Source organism: Homalodisca vitripennis, chromosome 2 (genome assembly GCF_021130785.1).
Source record: "Homalodisca vitripennis isolate AUS2020 chromosome 2, UT_GWSS_2.1, whole genome shotgun sequence".
Classification (NCBI taxonomy): domain Eukaryota; kingdom Metazoa; phylum Arthropoda; class Insecta; order Hemiptera; family Cicadellidae; genus Homalodisca; species Homalodisca vitripennis.
In genome coordinates, this window is record NC_060208.1 from 81617296 (window position 1) to 81636025 (window position 18730).

The 18730-nt window shown below is 30.4% G+C and overlaps 1 protein-coding gene across 1 annotated transcript in view; it reads left to right on the forward strand.

The window, feature by feature from the left end:
- The window catches only part of LOC124355698, a 73018-nt gene that overhangs the window by 27981 nt on the left and 26307 nt on the right, over positions 1-18730 (forward strand). The window contains exons 14-16 of the mRNA XM_046806857.1: positions 13274-13384; positions 13932-13997; positions 17245-17296. Coding sequence (XP_046662813.1) covers positions 13274-13384; positions 13932-13997; positions 17245-17296 — 229 coding nt within the window. The remainder of the gene's footprint in view (positions 1-13273; positions 13385-13931; positions 13998-17244; positions 17297-18730) is intronic.

Below are 18730 nucleotides of genomic sequence, written 5' to 3' on the forward strand. Positions count from 1 at the left end.
TTTTTAGTTTCGAAAGGTCTTTTCTCTTCAGTACGTAAAAGATTATTTTCCACCATCATACAGTTTTTTAATTTATTTTGTGTTGCGCTATTTAGCTATAAAATACAAGAGTGAACTAAACAGAAGTTAAAAAAGCTTCAGCTAAAATAAATTTAAATTTTAAAGTATGTGTGTATTTATTTGTAAAAGTAGGATTAATATAATTATTACTGTACACACAATAATGGTACTGTTCAGAAATGAATTGATTAATTTTAATAGACCATAATTTAGAAATGAATCTATGCAATCATAATACGAGTATCTTCATCTGAGAAAATGTATTCATAAATAGTATTATTGTGATTTTAAGAAGATTGTTAAAAAAAATAAAGAGTACTCACTCCATCTCGAACCCGGTTCTTATACTTTCCAGATGGAAATGCTTACCAATACGCAACAAAGCCCTTAATTTGTGTCCATCATTTATTTTGTAATTAAACAAAAATTATTTGGACATATTGTGACACAAATTTGTGTAGGTAAGCAAACTAATGTGTGATCGGAAGTCATTTGAACTTGTCACACGACTTTTAATAATAAACAAATGTGTATAAGTCGCAATAGCCTAATTTAATTTCAAGAAAGATTGATGAAGAATCTACAATGTTGATGACAGAACAGACCAAACACAAAATTATTGATGCAAATTAAAATAACGGCTTTATTTTATAATGCTCACTCAGCATTCACGCTAGGCAAGGGAAAGATCCGGGTTCAAATCTGGATGGAGTGAGTAGTTTTTATTCCTTAATTTTTCTTGAAATTAAATTAGGCTATTGCCACTTACAAAAATATTATTATGTGTATTTATAACAATGTATTTTTAGAAGATGCGGTCTTGCAGTTACGCTACGAATCTACGCAAACGTTCCACAGTCGGTTATATTGTTCTACGTAACATTCCAACTGGAATTTATACTATTGCTTCTTGGATCTTAGCTTTCAACTTTTCTGTTTTAACAGACCGAGTAAACAAAACATTGCTTTTGCAAATGGTCCAACATTAAGAAATCACTACCTGACAGATCAAGGGATCTCGGAGGCCATTAATTGAATGCCGCCATTTCTCGAAATAATAATTTCTCCAAATAAGGGCCATCTCCCATCGATATTCAGTTCAGGGTCCAGTTAACAGCTTATCTGCAACGTGTATTTACCTTAATGAAAATCCTGTATTAATATTCTTCGGAGTCTTGAACTGCAAAGACGTTGTTGTGTGATCACGGAGACACTTATGGCAGCATCTCGAACAGCTTTGATATATTCTGGTAGAGAAGTGGTTTACGCACAGTCTGGATGTTTATTTTCATTGCTGAACCAGTCAGCTCGAAATTATAACTCCATATTTCCCTACACGTGCCGATGGAACCTGATAATGCCCGCTGAAATTGAAATTGCGGTGAAGATTGACCGCTTCCACACAATTGTTATACAAAGTTTTGATCACAAATGCACTCTACGCTCTCCAGGCATTCACGATATCTCAGTGGTAAGGTGTCGATGACATAGTGGTGTATTTTATTCAGTACTACCAACTAAATTTAGAAATTTTCCTGTTTTTATTGTCCTGTATTTTCTAATACTTCAAATACCTCCCTTTAAATTTCATCCTTTTTCACAATAGTATAAAAAGTAATTTAAATCCGTTGCCAAATATTATCAAATGTAAATGACGCGTGTTCCTTTATTAAACACTCTTCAGAGTGAAAAATTCCCTGTAGAGTGAAAAATTCCCTGTAACAAAACAAATAAATATCAACGTTCAAATGTATGTTACATTTAAATTATATCGACGTAGTTTTTATTTTTATTTGATATTTAAATATATTATAAATTGTTTTCTTTTTGTTTTTTTCTTAGATTTGTATTTAGAATGTTTAAGATTCTTAAGTATAATTTAAACAAATCTGTGATGTTTCTTTTCTGTTTGATTGTTTTCTTCTCCACCTAACATCTATAATCTGCATATTCTTTTCATTTGTTTATAATTTACGGTTTTAACATTATAAACTTGAATATAAAATCATTACGAATCTAAAATAAAAAGAGAAACATGCAACTTATTTACAACTAGATGCATTATAGGAGGAAATACATATTATATAAAAAAAAAATTCATTATATTATAAATTTCATTTTGCTTATTTATTGGTTGAATGTTAGTGAAGAAGAAGTCACTCGAGGGCTTGGAACAGTTTTATTTCTACCTGACTATCTGTTTCTCTGCACGATGTCCCAAGAACGAACTGACCTTGTGGACAAATAAATTTTAAATGAAGCTTCATATCAGTAAAGGCAACACCGAGTTGATGGTGGTGCATGTTTTTCCACTCACGCGAGATATGAACAGAAATAGTTCACTAATCAAGATTCTTCCTTATCAAATTCTATTAATGACTATCCTAACCTCAGTAAATGAGTCTATTGCTTCCCTCATTATGGTTACACTATAAAAACTTGTGAAATGATTTAATTGATAAAAAATATTACGTAAATGAAGTTAACAAAATAGTACTAAATAGGTCACAAAACCCTTCTTTAATTAAGGTACAAAAACCTTTTGAAACAAACTAAATAGAGCAACTGATTTTATTATTTTACTTGTTATCAATGCTGTTAAAATATAACTAGTTTTTAAGTTTAAAGTATTAATATATAACTTTGATTATTCATTTGCACTAGCTGGATCTACTACCAATCCAAACGACAGACGGATGGAATAACTGAAGAATTTTGGGAATATATTCTTTTAAAGGTAGTATAGGTTTAAATTAAAATGTATTGTATAGACATATCTTTAACACGTTCCAAATTCCAAATTACAAAAGGCAAATAATTTCTATGGACCTCAATCCCCCCCTCACCACCATTGGGAACATGACAAAACATGTTTGCCTACGGTCTCATAACCCCACTAGACCTATAACTTGTGTCTGCCTGTAGGTTTTTCAATAATGTGTGTGTGTGTCCTGTGCAGTCACTCTCTTAACCTGGTATTGTTTTTGATTGACCGTTAGCAAAGCCTATCGCTCAGGGAGTGCATTTCTGTCTCTTTGTATTGTTTTCAAGCTTAGATCATGAAGAAGAAACGTATTTGCTGCGTCAACTTAGAGTACCGTGTATAAGCAATGATGTATCGTACCCTTTTCAACGTTAAAAGCTCAGCCGGTACAGAGGTATCTAAGCGCTCTAAATAGATCATCAGTTCATCAAAGTGATGTATTTATTTCCACACACCTCACGGCTGCAGTCTGCTCAGTATTTTCATCAACACATAACCTGAATTCTGAAAGAAAACAAATAGATTTGTTTTGAGGTAAATTAAACCTGAAACTTTCAATAATTGTAAAAACACAGAATCAATGACGAACGAATAAGTTTTACAGACATATAAATGTGTTAAATGTTGAGTCTTACTTCATACCTTTCTTTGTGGACAAAAACTTTGAACCAACTGGTATAAGTTTCATAAACGCAAATAATACGTTGATATTCTGTCATAAGTCCTTAAAAACCCCGCTCTTTAAGATGTTTTCATAAAATCAGAACATATATTTACCAAAACCTTGATAAATTTAAAGTTGATTATACGTCTTACCTTCACCCAAATCTAGTTATAATTCATACCAAATATGTTACTGACAAAACTAATATTTTCATAAATAACACAATATTTCCTGGACGAGCTTTATCACGAGCAATAACACTGAGCAGTAACACGAATGCTCAACATAAAGATGAGCAATTGAATTTCATTGCAAATCGGTACAAAGTTCGTTCGCGTTAGAAGAATATTACAACATAGTAAAAAATATATACTATAGTTTTTAGCAATGAGTTTGCAAATATCTTGGACATCCTGAAAACATTGTAGAAATGTTTGATAAATTCAGAACTCATTGCTTACACCGCTTTATAAATGCTTCCCATTTAAAACTGATTAAAAAAATTAGTAATTAGAGTAATTGGATTATCAAAGGCAACCTAGTATAAAATACATAATTGAAGCTATATGACAAAGAACCAAAGCTATCAGTAACCAAATTCTGAAAACGTTTTACAACTATGCAATTAAAGTTAGTAGTAGCAAAATTATATGAAATAACAAAAGAACCACTATTTTAGTGAAAACCTTTCAAAGAGTGATACAAATGCAATTAAAGAGCCTCTGTCTGAAGCAACTAATTTAAATACACATTTTTAATTCCATAGAACTAAAATTGGACAATTAATAAGTCAAAATTCCTCAATTTCAATAACTCCAGAGATATTATTATTTGTGAACATCTATACGTTGCTTACGTTCAAAATATCAACGGACATTGATAGAATTGTCTTTATTTCAATGGTCACATAATGTTATTGTTCTTTGAATAATTATTTTAACACGAATTATATTTGGATCCTTGGAATACTCACAGGTTATCCCAATATTAAAGAAGGAAATGTATTGGATGCTACAAGCTATTGTTCTATTTCCACCTTACTTACATTAATAAAAGTTAAAAAAGATAATAAAATCAATTATTGAAATACATTGCAATAAAATGCGAAATCTTGTTAAAGTTACATATTGGGTCCAAAAAAGAAGTTTCAACCATTGATGCAATATCTCTTTTAATATTAGAAGGGTTGTAAAAACACCAATCTACGATTGGAACCTTCTTAGATCTAACCAAAGCATTTGATTTTGTTAGCCATCGCAACCTCTCAAAAATTCTTCATAAATAAGGTAAACGTGGAATACCACAAAAATAGCTACAATCTCACCTAGCCAACAAGACGTGTCTTTAAATCAATAGAAAATCGCGTGCAACGCCGTAGTAACTGCTAGTAACTAAATAATAAACATACTCTCCCTCAGTTTCAGGTCTCAGGCATGGAATTTACTCCAGTATACTTGAGGTATACCTATGCGAAATTTGAATCTTCTGAGATATTGGGAATTATTGATGAGTGAGTGGGGGCTTTGCCTTTTATACAGTGCATATCCAGAAACTAAGTGTCCTGAGGCTCCTCACGGCCTGAGCCATTTTTTCGACGTGTTGGCTACACTGCCGTGCAGCCTGATTCCTGCCTTTCCCAACGAGACCGGTTCTAAGTCTGTACGATAGCTTTCGACACGACAATACGTTTCCTAAAGAATTTCAATCCAATCTCCCGCCAAGTGCAAAATACGTGGTCTTCTTTTATCTCGTTAGGAAGGTAAAAACTCTGGTTGAGGTTTTTAACGAAGTAAAAACGGTTGAGGTGAAATTTCCCAATCGTCCGTCTACGTTTTCAATTTTTTACAGGCTACTTTATGACGTCAAATTTTAAATTATTTAGAAATTACCAGAAACTTATGTATGTTGATTTCTTAAAGGAATTGCAACCCAATTTTACCTTCTATGGCTTTTGAACTAAATGTAAATGTTGAAGTTTTTCTATTGGAGTCACGAGGCATACGTATGCCAAATTTAAATTTTTTAAACTTTTACAACGGATTGCAAGAATCTCAAACTATTTTCCCTTGACTTCTTTCGATCCCTACAAAAGCTAAACAAGCAGAAAATATCTCGCCAAATGTCATTCACTAGCCTAATACGCCATTTCGTTCATGTATGGCGGCCGTTAAAACTTTCTTTCTATTGAGAATAAAAATCCTTCTGGAATAATTGTAAAATTTCCAGAACATTTTACAACAGACCAATTTTTGTATCTCAAACTGTTTCCAATATATTGGGTACAGGTAAATCTCATAATAAATTTTATTAATATATAAGTTGTCACAACATCTAAATAATTTTTCCAAACAAGACGGAAGGAATAGTTTCCTTTAATATTACATTTTGTTTTAGGAAAAGGGTAAATCAAACATAAATTTAAAAAAAGTATAGTATAATTAAATTATGAAAAGCAACCTCCACCTACAAGTGGAGTTAACAACCAGTATAATATCAATTTTCGATTTCATTACACATTGTAATGGGTCCTGGTCTATTATTAAATGATCTTAAATAAAGACAGCGGTTACGTAAAGATTTATTGTAACACAACAGTTTTTTTTTATTTTTTGTCTTTCCTGCAATTAATACGTGCTAACACTCGCTAATAGGTTTGCGTTTTGATTACCACACAAGAAGTCAACTAGGTGTTGACGGTATCCACTGATATACCCCTGAGAGATTAAAATTAATAGGCTCATTACAGGCGATACGGATAGTTTAATTGTTTCTAAGAAGTTAGTTGTATTTATTATTGTATAATTCTTTTAATTTTTTCATTAAGACGTGTTTGACTTGATTTTATAGGAAATATAGTTGTAATTTCGTACTTGGTTTTACGTTTCGATTAGTAGTTACGTTTCGATTAGTTGATAGTACTAATCGTAGCGTACAGCGCAATACTGCTAGAAAGAATACTTTTCACACTTCATGAGTGCTGTCAATCAGTATATACTTAATTTAGAAACCATCACCTAAAACTTGATTCCAATACTTTTTTTTTTATTTGAACCCCTGAATTTCCTCAAATACGCACCTTCAAATGTTATGCCCAGTTGTATATATATATATTTATATTTTTGGATTTGAGAAAATATATATATTGCTATTTTTTAACTTATTCTTGAAATTTACCTAAAACAAATTAACTGAAACAGCAAAAATAAAACACACTTACATATATTGACTAAAATTGACTGTCGTGAGCTTTTGAGTTAGTCAATTTTATAATTTCCACTAGGACCTGTTGACAAGTTATTAATGATCCTGTAACCACACCTACCATGTACTTGCCAGGATCAGAAACTTAAGATCAAAATAACTTACTTACAAGCGAAGACTTTTGAACTGTACCTACAATTAACTAAAATTAAGCTGTTGAATTTTTCTTTTCTAATTAATTCAAATGAAAATGAAAAATGCCTTTATTAAAGAGGCGGAGTTAGGCAAGGCCTCTCTACCACTCAACCTCAATGTTGCTGTGTAAATTGCACTAATTTACTATAACTTATTATTTTATTGGTATTGTTGAATTAATTATTTTAATTTATTGTTGTTATATAGTGCTAATTCCTTTTTTATATTGTTAAAATGTCGATTTTATAAAGTGTATTCATTTATATTAACGTATCCTATGGCATGCAGTAGTATTAATATTGGCTGTATGTAGGAATTAAAAATTAAAAATATGCAATGCATCATTTTTACATCTGATAAGATTTTGAGATGGTCGCTAATACATACTGTACAGCAGTAAGAAGTGTAGGAAAACCACTATCATACTTTCTACCCGATTGCAACGAAACCTGCTACAATTGGGTCGATATTCCTTGAAAGCTCTTTATTCTATTAAACATTTCACATGTCTTCTGTTTATAAAAATCTGTGTAAATCTTTTCAGTTATTTTATAATACATATATACTAATTTAAATAATCTATATCATAAACTTTTTCATCCATAAAATATTTTTTCATGTTTCTGACCCATGAAAAACTTTCTACCAGAAATTTATGTGCTTATGACTATTTAAATTTTGTATGATTTCTATAAGGAGAAGGTTATAAAATATACTAATGTACAATGCCACGCGTTAAACAGTTCTAAATGTAAAACAATTTTGTTTGTATTCTCTATACTTGTTAAAAGAAACTTAGTTCCTGCAAATTCTGATTATACATTTTGAACCATATCAATCTCATTCACTTCATTTGTAGTATGTGTTTTGAATTTTAGGAAGCAAGTTACATACTTTAATATACCAGTGCATAGTTTCTGTTACTAATTTATCAAAATACATTAGCATATTATTCAAATTGGAAATTGATTACAGTAATTAGTGGAGCGATAAAAACTTCCTGATAATGTACAACCATTAAGGCAAGCGTTTAATTTTGAGGTACTGTAAATTGTTTTATGTTTATCATTGTGGCACCTGATATATACAGAGTAAGTCACTAACTTGGTAAGTATTAATAATAGAGTTTGTAATACAATGAGTTAAAAATAGGGTTTTCCACACGATAACATCCGTTAAAATGTACATTTATACTGACAAACTATACAGTACTTATTAGATCTTTAAGTTGTTGAATATTTGAAAGTTTTAATACAGTCATAAGATTTAATTTTAAACAGGAAAAAGAACACCGTCTTACGTTTAACCCGTCTGGTTGCCTTGATTATAAAATTAGATTCGCACCAAGGCACGGTTTTGGCTGTAAATGATACTTACTTGAATTGAAGCAATTTTTAAGGTTATTTTGTTGTGTTCAATCGTCTAGGAAAAAATAATTTTTCTCAGAATTGTGATGGACAACAACAAACCGATGATTTTATATTAACTCATAAGTTATTTTACGCAGGTTATTTGATAGCAGTTAATTGTGGTGCAATCAATGTTAACTGTAATGGGATATTTTTTCCTGTTGTACTACTTGTAAAAGATGAAGAATTAAATAACACATTACTAATGCCGACTTATTAATCTTAATAATATTGGCTTATTATACAGGGATCGCACACGTTATATCTTACCTTATTACTTATTGAATGATCTTGTTAGTTTAAATTTTGACCAAAATAAGTTTTGTAAATTGCATTTTTTCTTTCAAATATGGCATGTACATTACTTAGATATAAGAATATAACATATTATTTATTTAACGTGTATTTTTATTACGAAATTCAATCTTCAAATACTGTTAAAATAAATTGTTTTGCTGGCGCTCTTTATACAGCTGATAAAGCTGCAGAACGCAACTTGCCACTTAAATCTTGTCCCAGTATTTTGTATTACCTTAAATAAATATGAGCTTTCGTAGCATGTTGCAAGTATTAAAGATAAGAATTATTATCTAATATTTACAATAGATGCCAGCAATAACGAATTTAAACCAATTATTTAAGTCTGAATCTAAACTTTTACTTAGTGAACAAAAGGTACTATTATATTATTCGGAGGCCACCATTTTTTAACAATATTTCTCACCGGGAACCTAAAAAACTGAGTTAATAGCAATAACAGACTTACTATGAATACTACAGGTCATTATGACGATCGGTTCTTGTTCTGACTTCCATCAGGCAGCGATGTTGGCGGGAAAGATGCCACTCTGTCCCTATCTACTATTTGTTATTAGGCCCTACGTATTATAAATATAAAAAGTTAAAGGCAAAGTTTAAGAGCGTTCACATATCACCGAGCTTTAATTTAGGTGCTGTCCGGAGCGATGATTTTTTCGCGAGAAGTGTACGGTGACGCCAAGTGGCTCCACCTAAACCCGTACTGATGGCCAGGGGCATTTCCGATTGGTACTTTCCCCGATCACGTGCCAGATCGTCCAACGAGTCGGAAAACTTGGACGATCTGCTCCCCACCACCTCGCACTTCTGGCGAGAAAAGAATAACATTCCTCGTTGATAGAACTAAAATTTAAACTCACATCACGTGAGCGCTCGTAAACAACATCTTTATCTTTAGCACTACTAGTAACATATATTATAAAATAATCTAAACTGACTTACATACAAGTAGTAGATGGCTCTTACTCGCCCATATCGCTTCCTTTCGGAAGGAAAGGCCAAGAAAACCCCAAGAACAAATAGTCATGAATTTAATTTTCACAGGGAGTCAAATAAATTCTTTCTTTCTAGTAATATATTTGTTTGTGTTTTATAGTTTTTTCTAATAATAAAGAGAAAGAATTGTTCCAAAAATAGTGGCCTCAGGATAATACCAAAGTACTGAACAAAATTGTGAATGTGAAGATTTAGTGCACTCGAAATGAGTTGCCTTTGACATCGTGGACGGAATGACTAATGATTGGTTAGATATTGTTCATCATAATTCTGAGAGACGATTATCTGCACCACTAGAAGTGTAATTTGTCGTTTAGAATCAAATCCTAGTTAAAATTTAGAAATAAATAAAATTTAAAATTTTACTAACTTTAAAATCTAAGCAACTACATAGTGTAAATCTGTATTCCTCGATTTTAAATTACATATCTTTATTGATTTTACATTATTAAATAACAGATCTGAGAAATGATTTTATTTTATTCATTTGTTTAATATTACTATTGGTTACTTTATTATATGTATTATTGCGAGTTAGACTTTATAACAATACTACCAGTTACCTGTGCCTTCGCACGCAATTTCGCAACTTTTGCACCTGTATGAGCGCTTCCAGTTCGAATGAATTATATTTCCGACGCCAATCTAGAGTATTCCTTGTTGCCACGATCAATCAGCTTCTGACATTTCCTGTTGTGGATAAGGTTAATACAATGGTTTTAATGGAATTTTCAAAGACTAATTCGAAATTGTCAAATACACACTCCTATTCTTATTCTTATTTTTTCTTCAATTTCCTCAAATTTTTTCTCCATAATTCTTAATTTGGTCCTTAGCTTGAGTGTTTCGTCTTTGTAAGACCTCATTTTCTGCAACTAATGAAAACCCTATTTTGGCAGACATTTCCAGTTTACCTTCTTGACTGCTTGAATTTTTTTCAAGTAAATTGTTTTCAATAAGACTATTTTTTTAATTCTTGAATGGTATCTGAGCTATTTAGGGACGAAGACTCAGTCAATACTTGGTTTGATAGGTGTGGTATGTTGTCTATCCTACAGTGTGAACATTTCCATTTTCCAATATATTGAGGAGTCCATTTTTTAAAGTTCTTTTCTATGGCATTTCGGCATCCTGCATGGTACCAGTTTTCACATAAACCTGTGCATTTTACGCCTGAAAATTTGACTCTAATGCCATTATTACCACATGGATACTTTATGGACACTGTATTCAGTAATACGAATAACCGGTGTGTTTTGAAATGTAAGTATAGGATGATTAAAGTCAGTATGAGTAAAGCAGAAAATTCACAGTCAAACTTTTGGATATGCAATGAGTAGCAACAGATTTCTGAGGTGAGCTATCAGCAGACGCACTGTCAGCACAGGGGGTTAGTGCTCCCAGCTGCCTGACTCACTTGCTTTAGCTGTCTGCCACCTGGTGGTCTGCTGGTGTTGTGTTGGAAGTTGGTAGTATTTAATAGCAATGAGTTGGCTGTGATGTCACTCTTGATTTGGTGAATTTCAGTAATTGGTGTTAGAAAACAGTTCTCAATGTCAAAGAGATATTAGTCCCTTGATTCTAAGAAAATAATATTCTTGTGTTCTATTAAGACTGAATTCAATAGAATATCTTGATTGTTCTAGGTTCTTGTGATAAGTATCAGCTACTTATTTGGTCAAAAGTTCTTGAAATAGATTGGTATTGTTATTTTTTTATTTTGGAATGGACTTACAGTGACTCCAGGTAAAATTCTATATAAGTGAGTAAATATCTGTTGTCAAAAATACACATTTTAGAACACTTAAACTGGCAGCCTACTTCACTTCAACTGTAGTCAGTCAGCCATGTTGGTTGTGTCTTAAAAGGTTGTATAATTTTCACCGTGGAATATTGTTCGATGCTATAAAAGTAATTACATCAATTATATAATCCACTTAACTATACGATAGTTAAAATCCTAATATTCCAGAGGTTTTCTAAGCACATACATTCATTTATTTCAGAAGGTGCAGCAGGTGTATAAGTTTCAACGCTAAATACTGTTCAGGGAAGTCATTAAAACATTATGTAATACACTTAATTATATGATAATCAATAATAATACCATAATGCGTAGGAATTAATACCATTAGTAAATGATAATCTATCTATATTGATTGCAGTACTGATAATATTCCAGAGGTTTACTAAGCACATACTATATTCAATTATTTCAGAAGGTGCAGCAAAATGGAAGCGGAATTAAATATTATGTTCTCCTGGGTAGAATATTTAGTGGTGGCAATAATGATACTGCTTTCTTTCTTTGTTGGCATCTACTACACCTTCTTCAACAAGCAGAAGACCTTCAAGGATTACATGCAGGGCGGGAAGACTATGGGAGTGCTCCCCACATTCATGTCCTTTGTCGCCAGGTTGGTATTAGAACTTAAAAACTCCTTTTTCAATGTTGATGACTAAGAAAGTCATATCACCCAGGAAGTTACCATCAGATAGAGGTAACTTACCTAATGTAGAGGGAAAGGCAGTTTTGCTCTTTTCTCAATTCTTTGCAAAGTATTTGTATCTTTTAATAAAACTATATATATATATATATATATATATATATATATATATATATATATATATATATATATATATACAGGGTGACTGGCTCTTGGTGTGAAAAAAATAAATCTGGTAATAATATAGACTTAGAGCAGTAAGAAACTATTATTTAAAAATTTTAATCTAAAAAATCCTGTTTGTAGCGATGGTTTCCCTTTTTTTCAGAAAATGTATGTAATTATGTAAAAAACCTCATTTTTCTCCAATTTTTACTTTTTTAAATCATTTTTTATTGGTGCTTTCTAAAAGTTCATAAAATTTAAATTAAAAAAGACCATAATAAGCAATTCACGTAACTTTACGTGATACTTATTACCAATAAAAGTAAGAATATTGAAATTTCTTAAAATAAAAACAATTTTAAACCAATATTCTGAGCAAATTTTAGTGAGATTCAATTGTCAAATTTCAAAAAACTTGACCATTTAATAAGCTACTATTTAACATAAAAAAATTTATTTCTGTTCCAAATAGCTGGAGAAAGTGAAGTTGAATGTGGAAAAAACATAGAGGTTTGTAACAAACAAACAACACTAATACAAGTTGGTATTAAAGATATATATAGGTTTGTTTGTTACAAACCTCTATGTTTTTTCCACATATATATAATATATATATATATAATATATATATATGCTATGGAACGTGGATTTTTGAAGCAATAACCACCCCTCAATATCTTGACTAAGTTATTTATAGACTTAAAGAAAAAGTAATAAGTTTCATGAAATACGTATAACATTTCCTAAACCTTTAATAATGTTTTATATCTGAAACTGCCTTCATGATATTGATTACCGTACATTTAAATTCCTTAAGATATAAATTATTAATATTTCTGTCACCACAAAGTCTATCTAATTCTTCCGACTTAGCCGGAAGGAATATTTTGCGATACCTGTACATTAATTTTGAGATAGTGATTTTTAATTATGTTTTAATAAATAATTAGTTCTAAAAGTATGAAATAAAAATGCATTTTATGTTGCAGCTTCGTTTCAGGAATTACTTTGCTAGGTATTCCTGTCGAGGTGTACTTGTATGGGACTCAGATAGTCCTCTCTCGTTTCGCCTGTATTGTATTATATATTGTATATAGTATTGGTTTTGGCCGGCATTTTCTATCTTCCAGTTTACTTCAACCTCCAGTTGCACTCGGTTTACCAGGTAAGAAATATAGAGGTATTTATCGTAGAGTTTTTAATTAATTCTTTTGGATACGATTTCAATAATAAATTATGTTATGAATAAACTATTATTAATTAACACTAATGCTAACAAAAACTGTGTCAATGTCATATGGCTCCTCGCTTCGTAGAAGAGAAGATGAATGGAAGACGAGAATGCGTTAGCTATGTCCAGACTACACTAATAGGCACCACCCCTAATTTAAAGCAATTAGTTTTACGGGAACACTTACTATTACGGTGCCTTATAATTGTAGAAAGAGATTTCTTTTTTTATTGAGACAGATCCACTGTTTAGCTTCTTTCAGCCCGCCCTCATGTATCATTGGCTTGCAAGAACTTTATCAAACAGAGTAAGGTAGAGAGTCGATACTTATGTACTAGTCGGGAAGGGGGGGGGTGTAGTATATGTACATTTCTACACAGATTTTTGTAAGTTTGAATACTAATTTTATATGAAGACACATGTTAGATATTTTATTTACTATTATTATTTCATTAGTATTGTGTTCCATTTCATTTTTTAGTATTTGGAGCTGAGGTTCGATAGCAGAGTGAGAATCATAGGCACATTGTTGTACACCTGCAATCTGGTGAGTTTGTTGTATTAGTTTAACAGTAAAGACTAAAATATAACATTTGCTGAGTGAAAAATCTTGGAGCATTAGAAAAAGTTTAAATGAAGCAATGGTAAATGAATAAAATATATCAATTATTAATTTCATCATTGCAGGCCTTTCGGAATCAATGATTCAATCATCAGGCAACTTCACAAATGAATAAATACTTACAATTTTCTAAGTCATAGGTATTAAAATAATATATAGTAAAGGGTTTGTAAATATTTTTAGCCAGTATAAACTATTTAAACATAATTACATTTTAATTTTATTATAAATTGAGATGAGAGTAGAATTAAATTTGTAATAGGTCCGTCTTCATTATTAAAATTTTGTCTTGTTTTTCAAAATAAAAATCTGTTCCTACAGATATTTTAATCATGATCATAACATACGGAACAGAAATTACCAGACTTCAGACCGTTTCAGACTCAACCTTTCAAAATCTCAATTTTTATTTTGGTCGTAAACTCTACAATTTACATCCAAATTTAATCAGGATTCAAACAAGTTTAAACCGTTTCAAATACCATTTAAAGGCTTACTTGATCAGGAAGGCTTTCTACAGTCTCCACGAGGCTCTCTCATGATACCCATGTCTTGGTCAGACCGATTTTTTAAAAACAATTTTAAAATTATTACAAGAATTTATTGTGTTTTACCTTTAGATTTTTTGGCTCTATTCTAAACCGTTCTGCTTTTCTATAATTACTTTTGATACTGATGTTTTGACATGCACAGAAAACCTTTGTGTTCTACACTGTGAACAAATAATTCTTATTCTTCATTTATGTTAATGTAAAATGTTTGCCAAGCATTTAAGTATGTTGTGTTAGTATCTTCTTTCAATAATTGTAAATTTTTATGAGAGATGATGAGATTTAGATTGCATACAGTGATTCACAATAGCAAATTTTTCAGTTCTTCCATATTTTATATGTGCAAAGTGTTCATTGCATCGTGTCTAAATGTTCCTTTTGTGTTTGGCCCAATGTACAATTTGTCACAGTCGTTGCATTTAATTTTATACATTCCTGATTTGTTTTCGAATGAGTTTTTGTTCTTTGGATTTCTTAATATTTCTTAAAATGTATTGTTTGTTTTTTAAGTGATATATTTGTTTATATGCTTTTTAAAAGGCGTTACAACAATAAAATTAATATTAGAACATTTGTATTCATTTACCAGTGCTTCATAACATGTGTTATTTAATGGCCAGTACAGAAATGTACCACAATAAAACTAATATTCCACTAAATATTTACAACGATAAGAAAAGAATGAGACACATTTTTAAACTGTTATTACTTATACCGTAAATAATTGTTTTATTAACGAAGTGGAACAAGTTGTTGGCTAGTTGATTGTTATAAGTAAAATATTACTGAACAAGCGTACTCATTATGAACAGTAGTTTATAATTAAAAATAATCAAGTATGACTACACATTTTCATACTTATTAATTGGTATTCCGAAACATCTCGTACATATAACTTCTCGTGTGTACTTCATCCATAGAGTTTAAAATGCAAGGGTATTTACAATCATTATCTTAAGGTTTATAGTAACTCGAATAAGTAAAGACTTGCAACTGCAATGGATTGCTTTACATACGAAAACTCGACTTTACAAACCTATTTTGTTTATATATTTATTTATTATATAAACACTTATTTTGTTCCGTATTTCCCATTAAACAACATAGATCCAAAATCATAAATACAAACATATGTTATAATATTATAAATATTTAGATATGTGTTTAAAGACTCATCAATTTTCTTCATCGGGGCCAGGATCCAAACTCAACTATGTCACTGGAAATATGTTAGAAAGGAATTAGATCAAATAAACTGGAAATAAGTGCGATTTTTTTACCGAAGTGGGTTTTTGAGACCTATCTATATATTTTTTTTGATCGGGATATCAATGCAAACTCAGCAATAGCATTGTAAATATAATTAATTTGAACCAGAAATGCTCATATACTCACAAAACTTGACATAAGAGTTAGTCTTTCAACCTCTGTTCGTCTATCCATGAATACTGAAATAATACGTCCCTGGTCGCATGCCTGTTTACGTATGAAAAATAACATAGGGAACCGTCATAAGTGCTTTGACAAATGCATATGACATACAACTGCAACTGTGTGTAGAGTCGCGGGTATTTGCTATTATTTAACTAAGTTGAAATTTTCTTGTACGTTTACGTGTTAAAAGCTAGATAACCTTACCACTGTTATTTGTAATAAAAATCTTGTCAGTTAAATATTGTTTAATTAAATTCAGTACAATTAAAATATTGAAAATACTAAATGTTTGGTGAACAGTAGTAAAATTTACTTCGAAATATTAAATGTTCATGATCTTGTTACGGAGGAAATCTATTGTGCGTAACTATGTATTACAATTGCATTTTTATTTCCTCTTCGAAGACATTAACTCAGGTAACAACAGAGGTTAGATTATTTAAATAAACATAACTACATAATTGAACGAAACGCGTTGAAGAGATGTTATTACATTAATTCCATGGTCATTAACGTTATTTTCAAATTTGGACTCTTATTTACAAAATTTAAATAAATTATGTTTCAACTCAACCTTCCGTAAACACTTAATCAACTTAAACATTTTAATCATACCATTTCAAATGTCAATTAGTCCAGCTTTTGGCTTTAATGAAGTAATGCCAATGATATATTTAATGATATAATGATATATTTCAACCAAATTATTTAGTTCTTAATCTTACACGACTGGTGTCCTGACTGTTGCTAAAGCAATTCAACCTAGGGACATTTACGTCTCACCTTTAATCGGTAGATTTAACAAATATCTGTCAGTTTCAGATTAATATCTCTTGAATGAAAATAGGACACCACACCGAGACTGAAATATTCCAAAATTTTATGTTTGAAACGGGAACCTAGCAAAACAGTCAGTCACAAGTAACTTTACTGACCGCAATAATTTACCTATTGTATTAAAATTTAGTTACGTTTGTATAAAACGCCGTATAGTAATAACCCGAATACAAACTTTAGTTTTAAGTATTGCTTACGCTTGTACTGACGATTTTAATCAATTACTAAGATAAATTAATTATGATTAATTATTAATAATCGCTTATTAGTATTAATATCTAATTACTGCTTAACTTTTGTAAATGTACAAGCCTTTAATATGAAACAAACTGCATATTTTTATTTTGTAGATGGTGTTTATTCCTATTGTGTTATTCGTTCCATCGCTTGCTTTCAATCAAGGTAAATTACAATAAATAAGTGTAATATTTAAACTATATATTTTTAGTCAATAAAATTAGATTTCATGGTGGATTTTGAAAATGGAATATCAATTGATCATCAAATTGTATAAGTTATCCCCACAGAATACGTTAGTGCTGGAGGCTGGAGCTATGTTTCGTTTCAATTTTTATTAAAAAAATTAGTAATATTCATAAAATTAACTTAAAACGCTATGTCAGAATGATTTTACAGTTATTCAAATGTATATCATTTTTAGTATTATTGTCAATTATTGTCCCATATGATTTCTGCAAGACACAATATTAATTAAAGTCCTCTTTTGATTATACAGGTTGAATCAGCTTAAGTGCACTAAACGTATTAGGAAAATTAGGAGAACAGTTAGAGCTATAACAAAGAAACAAAATGCAACTAATTCACAGAAAGGAAGTCTATTTAAAATAATGTTATCCAATTTAAGGAACAGAATGTGCCAAAAGTGGAGATCCCCGATTAGAATCTCAAATTTATAAGTTTAAATCTTCCAAATATTTCATTGTTTCAAAATAGCGCAACAAAACATAGCAAAATTGAGATTTTACACAAAACTCAATATTTTATATAATTTAAAAAATATAACAGTGAAACCGGTAGATTCATAGTTTGCAATAAATACGCTTTTAAATTATATGTCTCATAAACATAAATTACTTCAATTTGTCCACCACAAAAAATGTTTTTAAATAGTTAAAACGAACACAACTCTTGACATTAAAATGGAAGGTTTCCATTATTTTGTATCTTATTTTAAAAGCCTTTGAATAGTATATTGTTTTAAATTCATATTATATTGCATTTCTTCCACTATACCAAGTGTCTACCTCTATTAGTTTTTAAGTGAGAACTAAAGAGCGTTTTAATGTTAAAATTAAAACAAATCTAGTATTATTGTTGTATATTACATTTTGTAACAAAAACCTATGCTACATGGTATATAGGCTTAAGATCATCAAAGAAACGCTTTTGTAAACATTTTCTTTAATGTTTAACGCTAACAATAAAATCAAATATTCTGAAAAAAGTATCTGTAACCTCAAATCAATACTATTTGAAAGGTTGTCTGTACATTCTGTGTTGAATATTTTATATGTACTGAAATGTTGAAAATGGTGGGAGCATTATCCCTTTAGGCCATTGTACTGATTTTCACATTCACAAATACTGCTATTATAGTATATGATATTAGTTCTCAATGTTTAAAATATTTGGGATAGAAAGATTTTCATTCCTCTCAGGAATCTCACTAGTCAGTAAATATCAAAATAATTGACAATGTACGGATATATGCAACTTGTAAATTGCTGAAGAAAACATAATAAAAATGTTACACTTCTTAAAAAAAGTATAAATCTTAGTATTTACATTATTAGAAAACTATTCGCTAAACTGCTG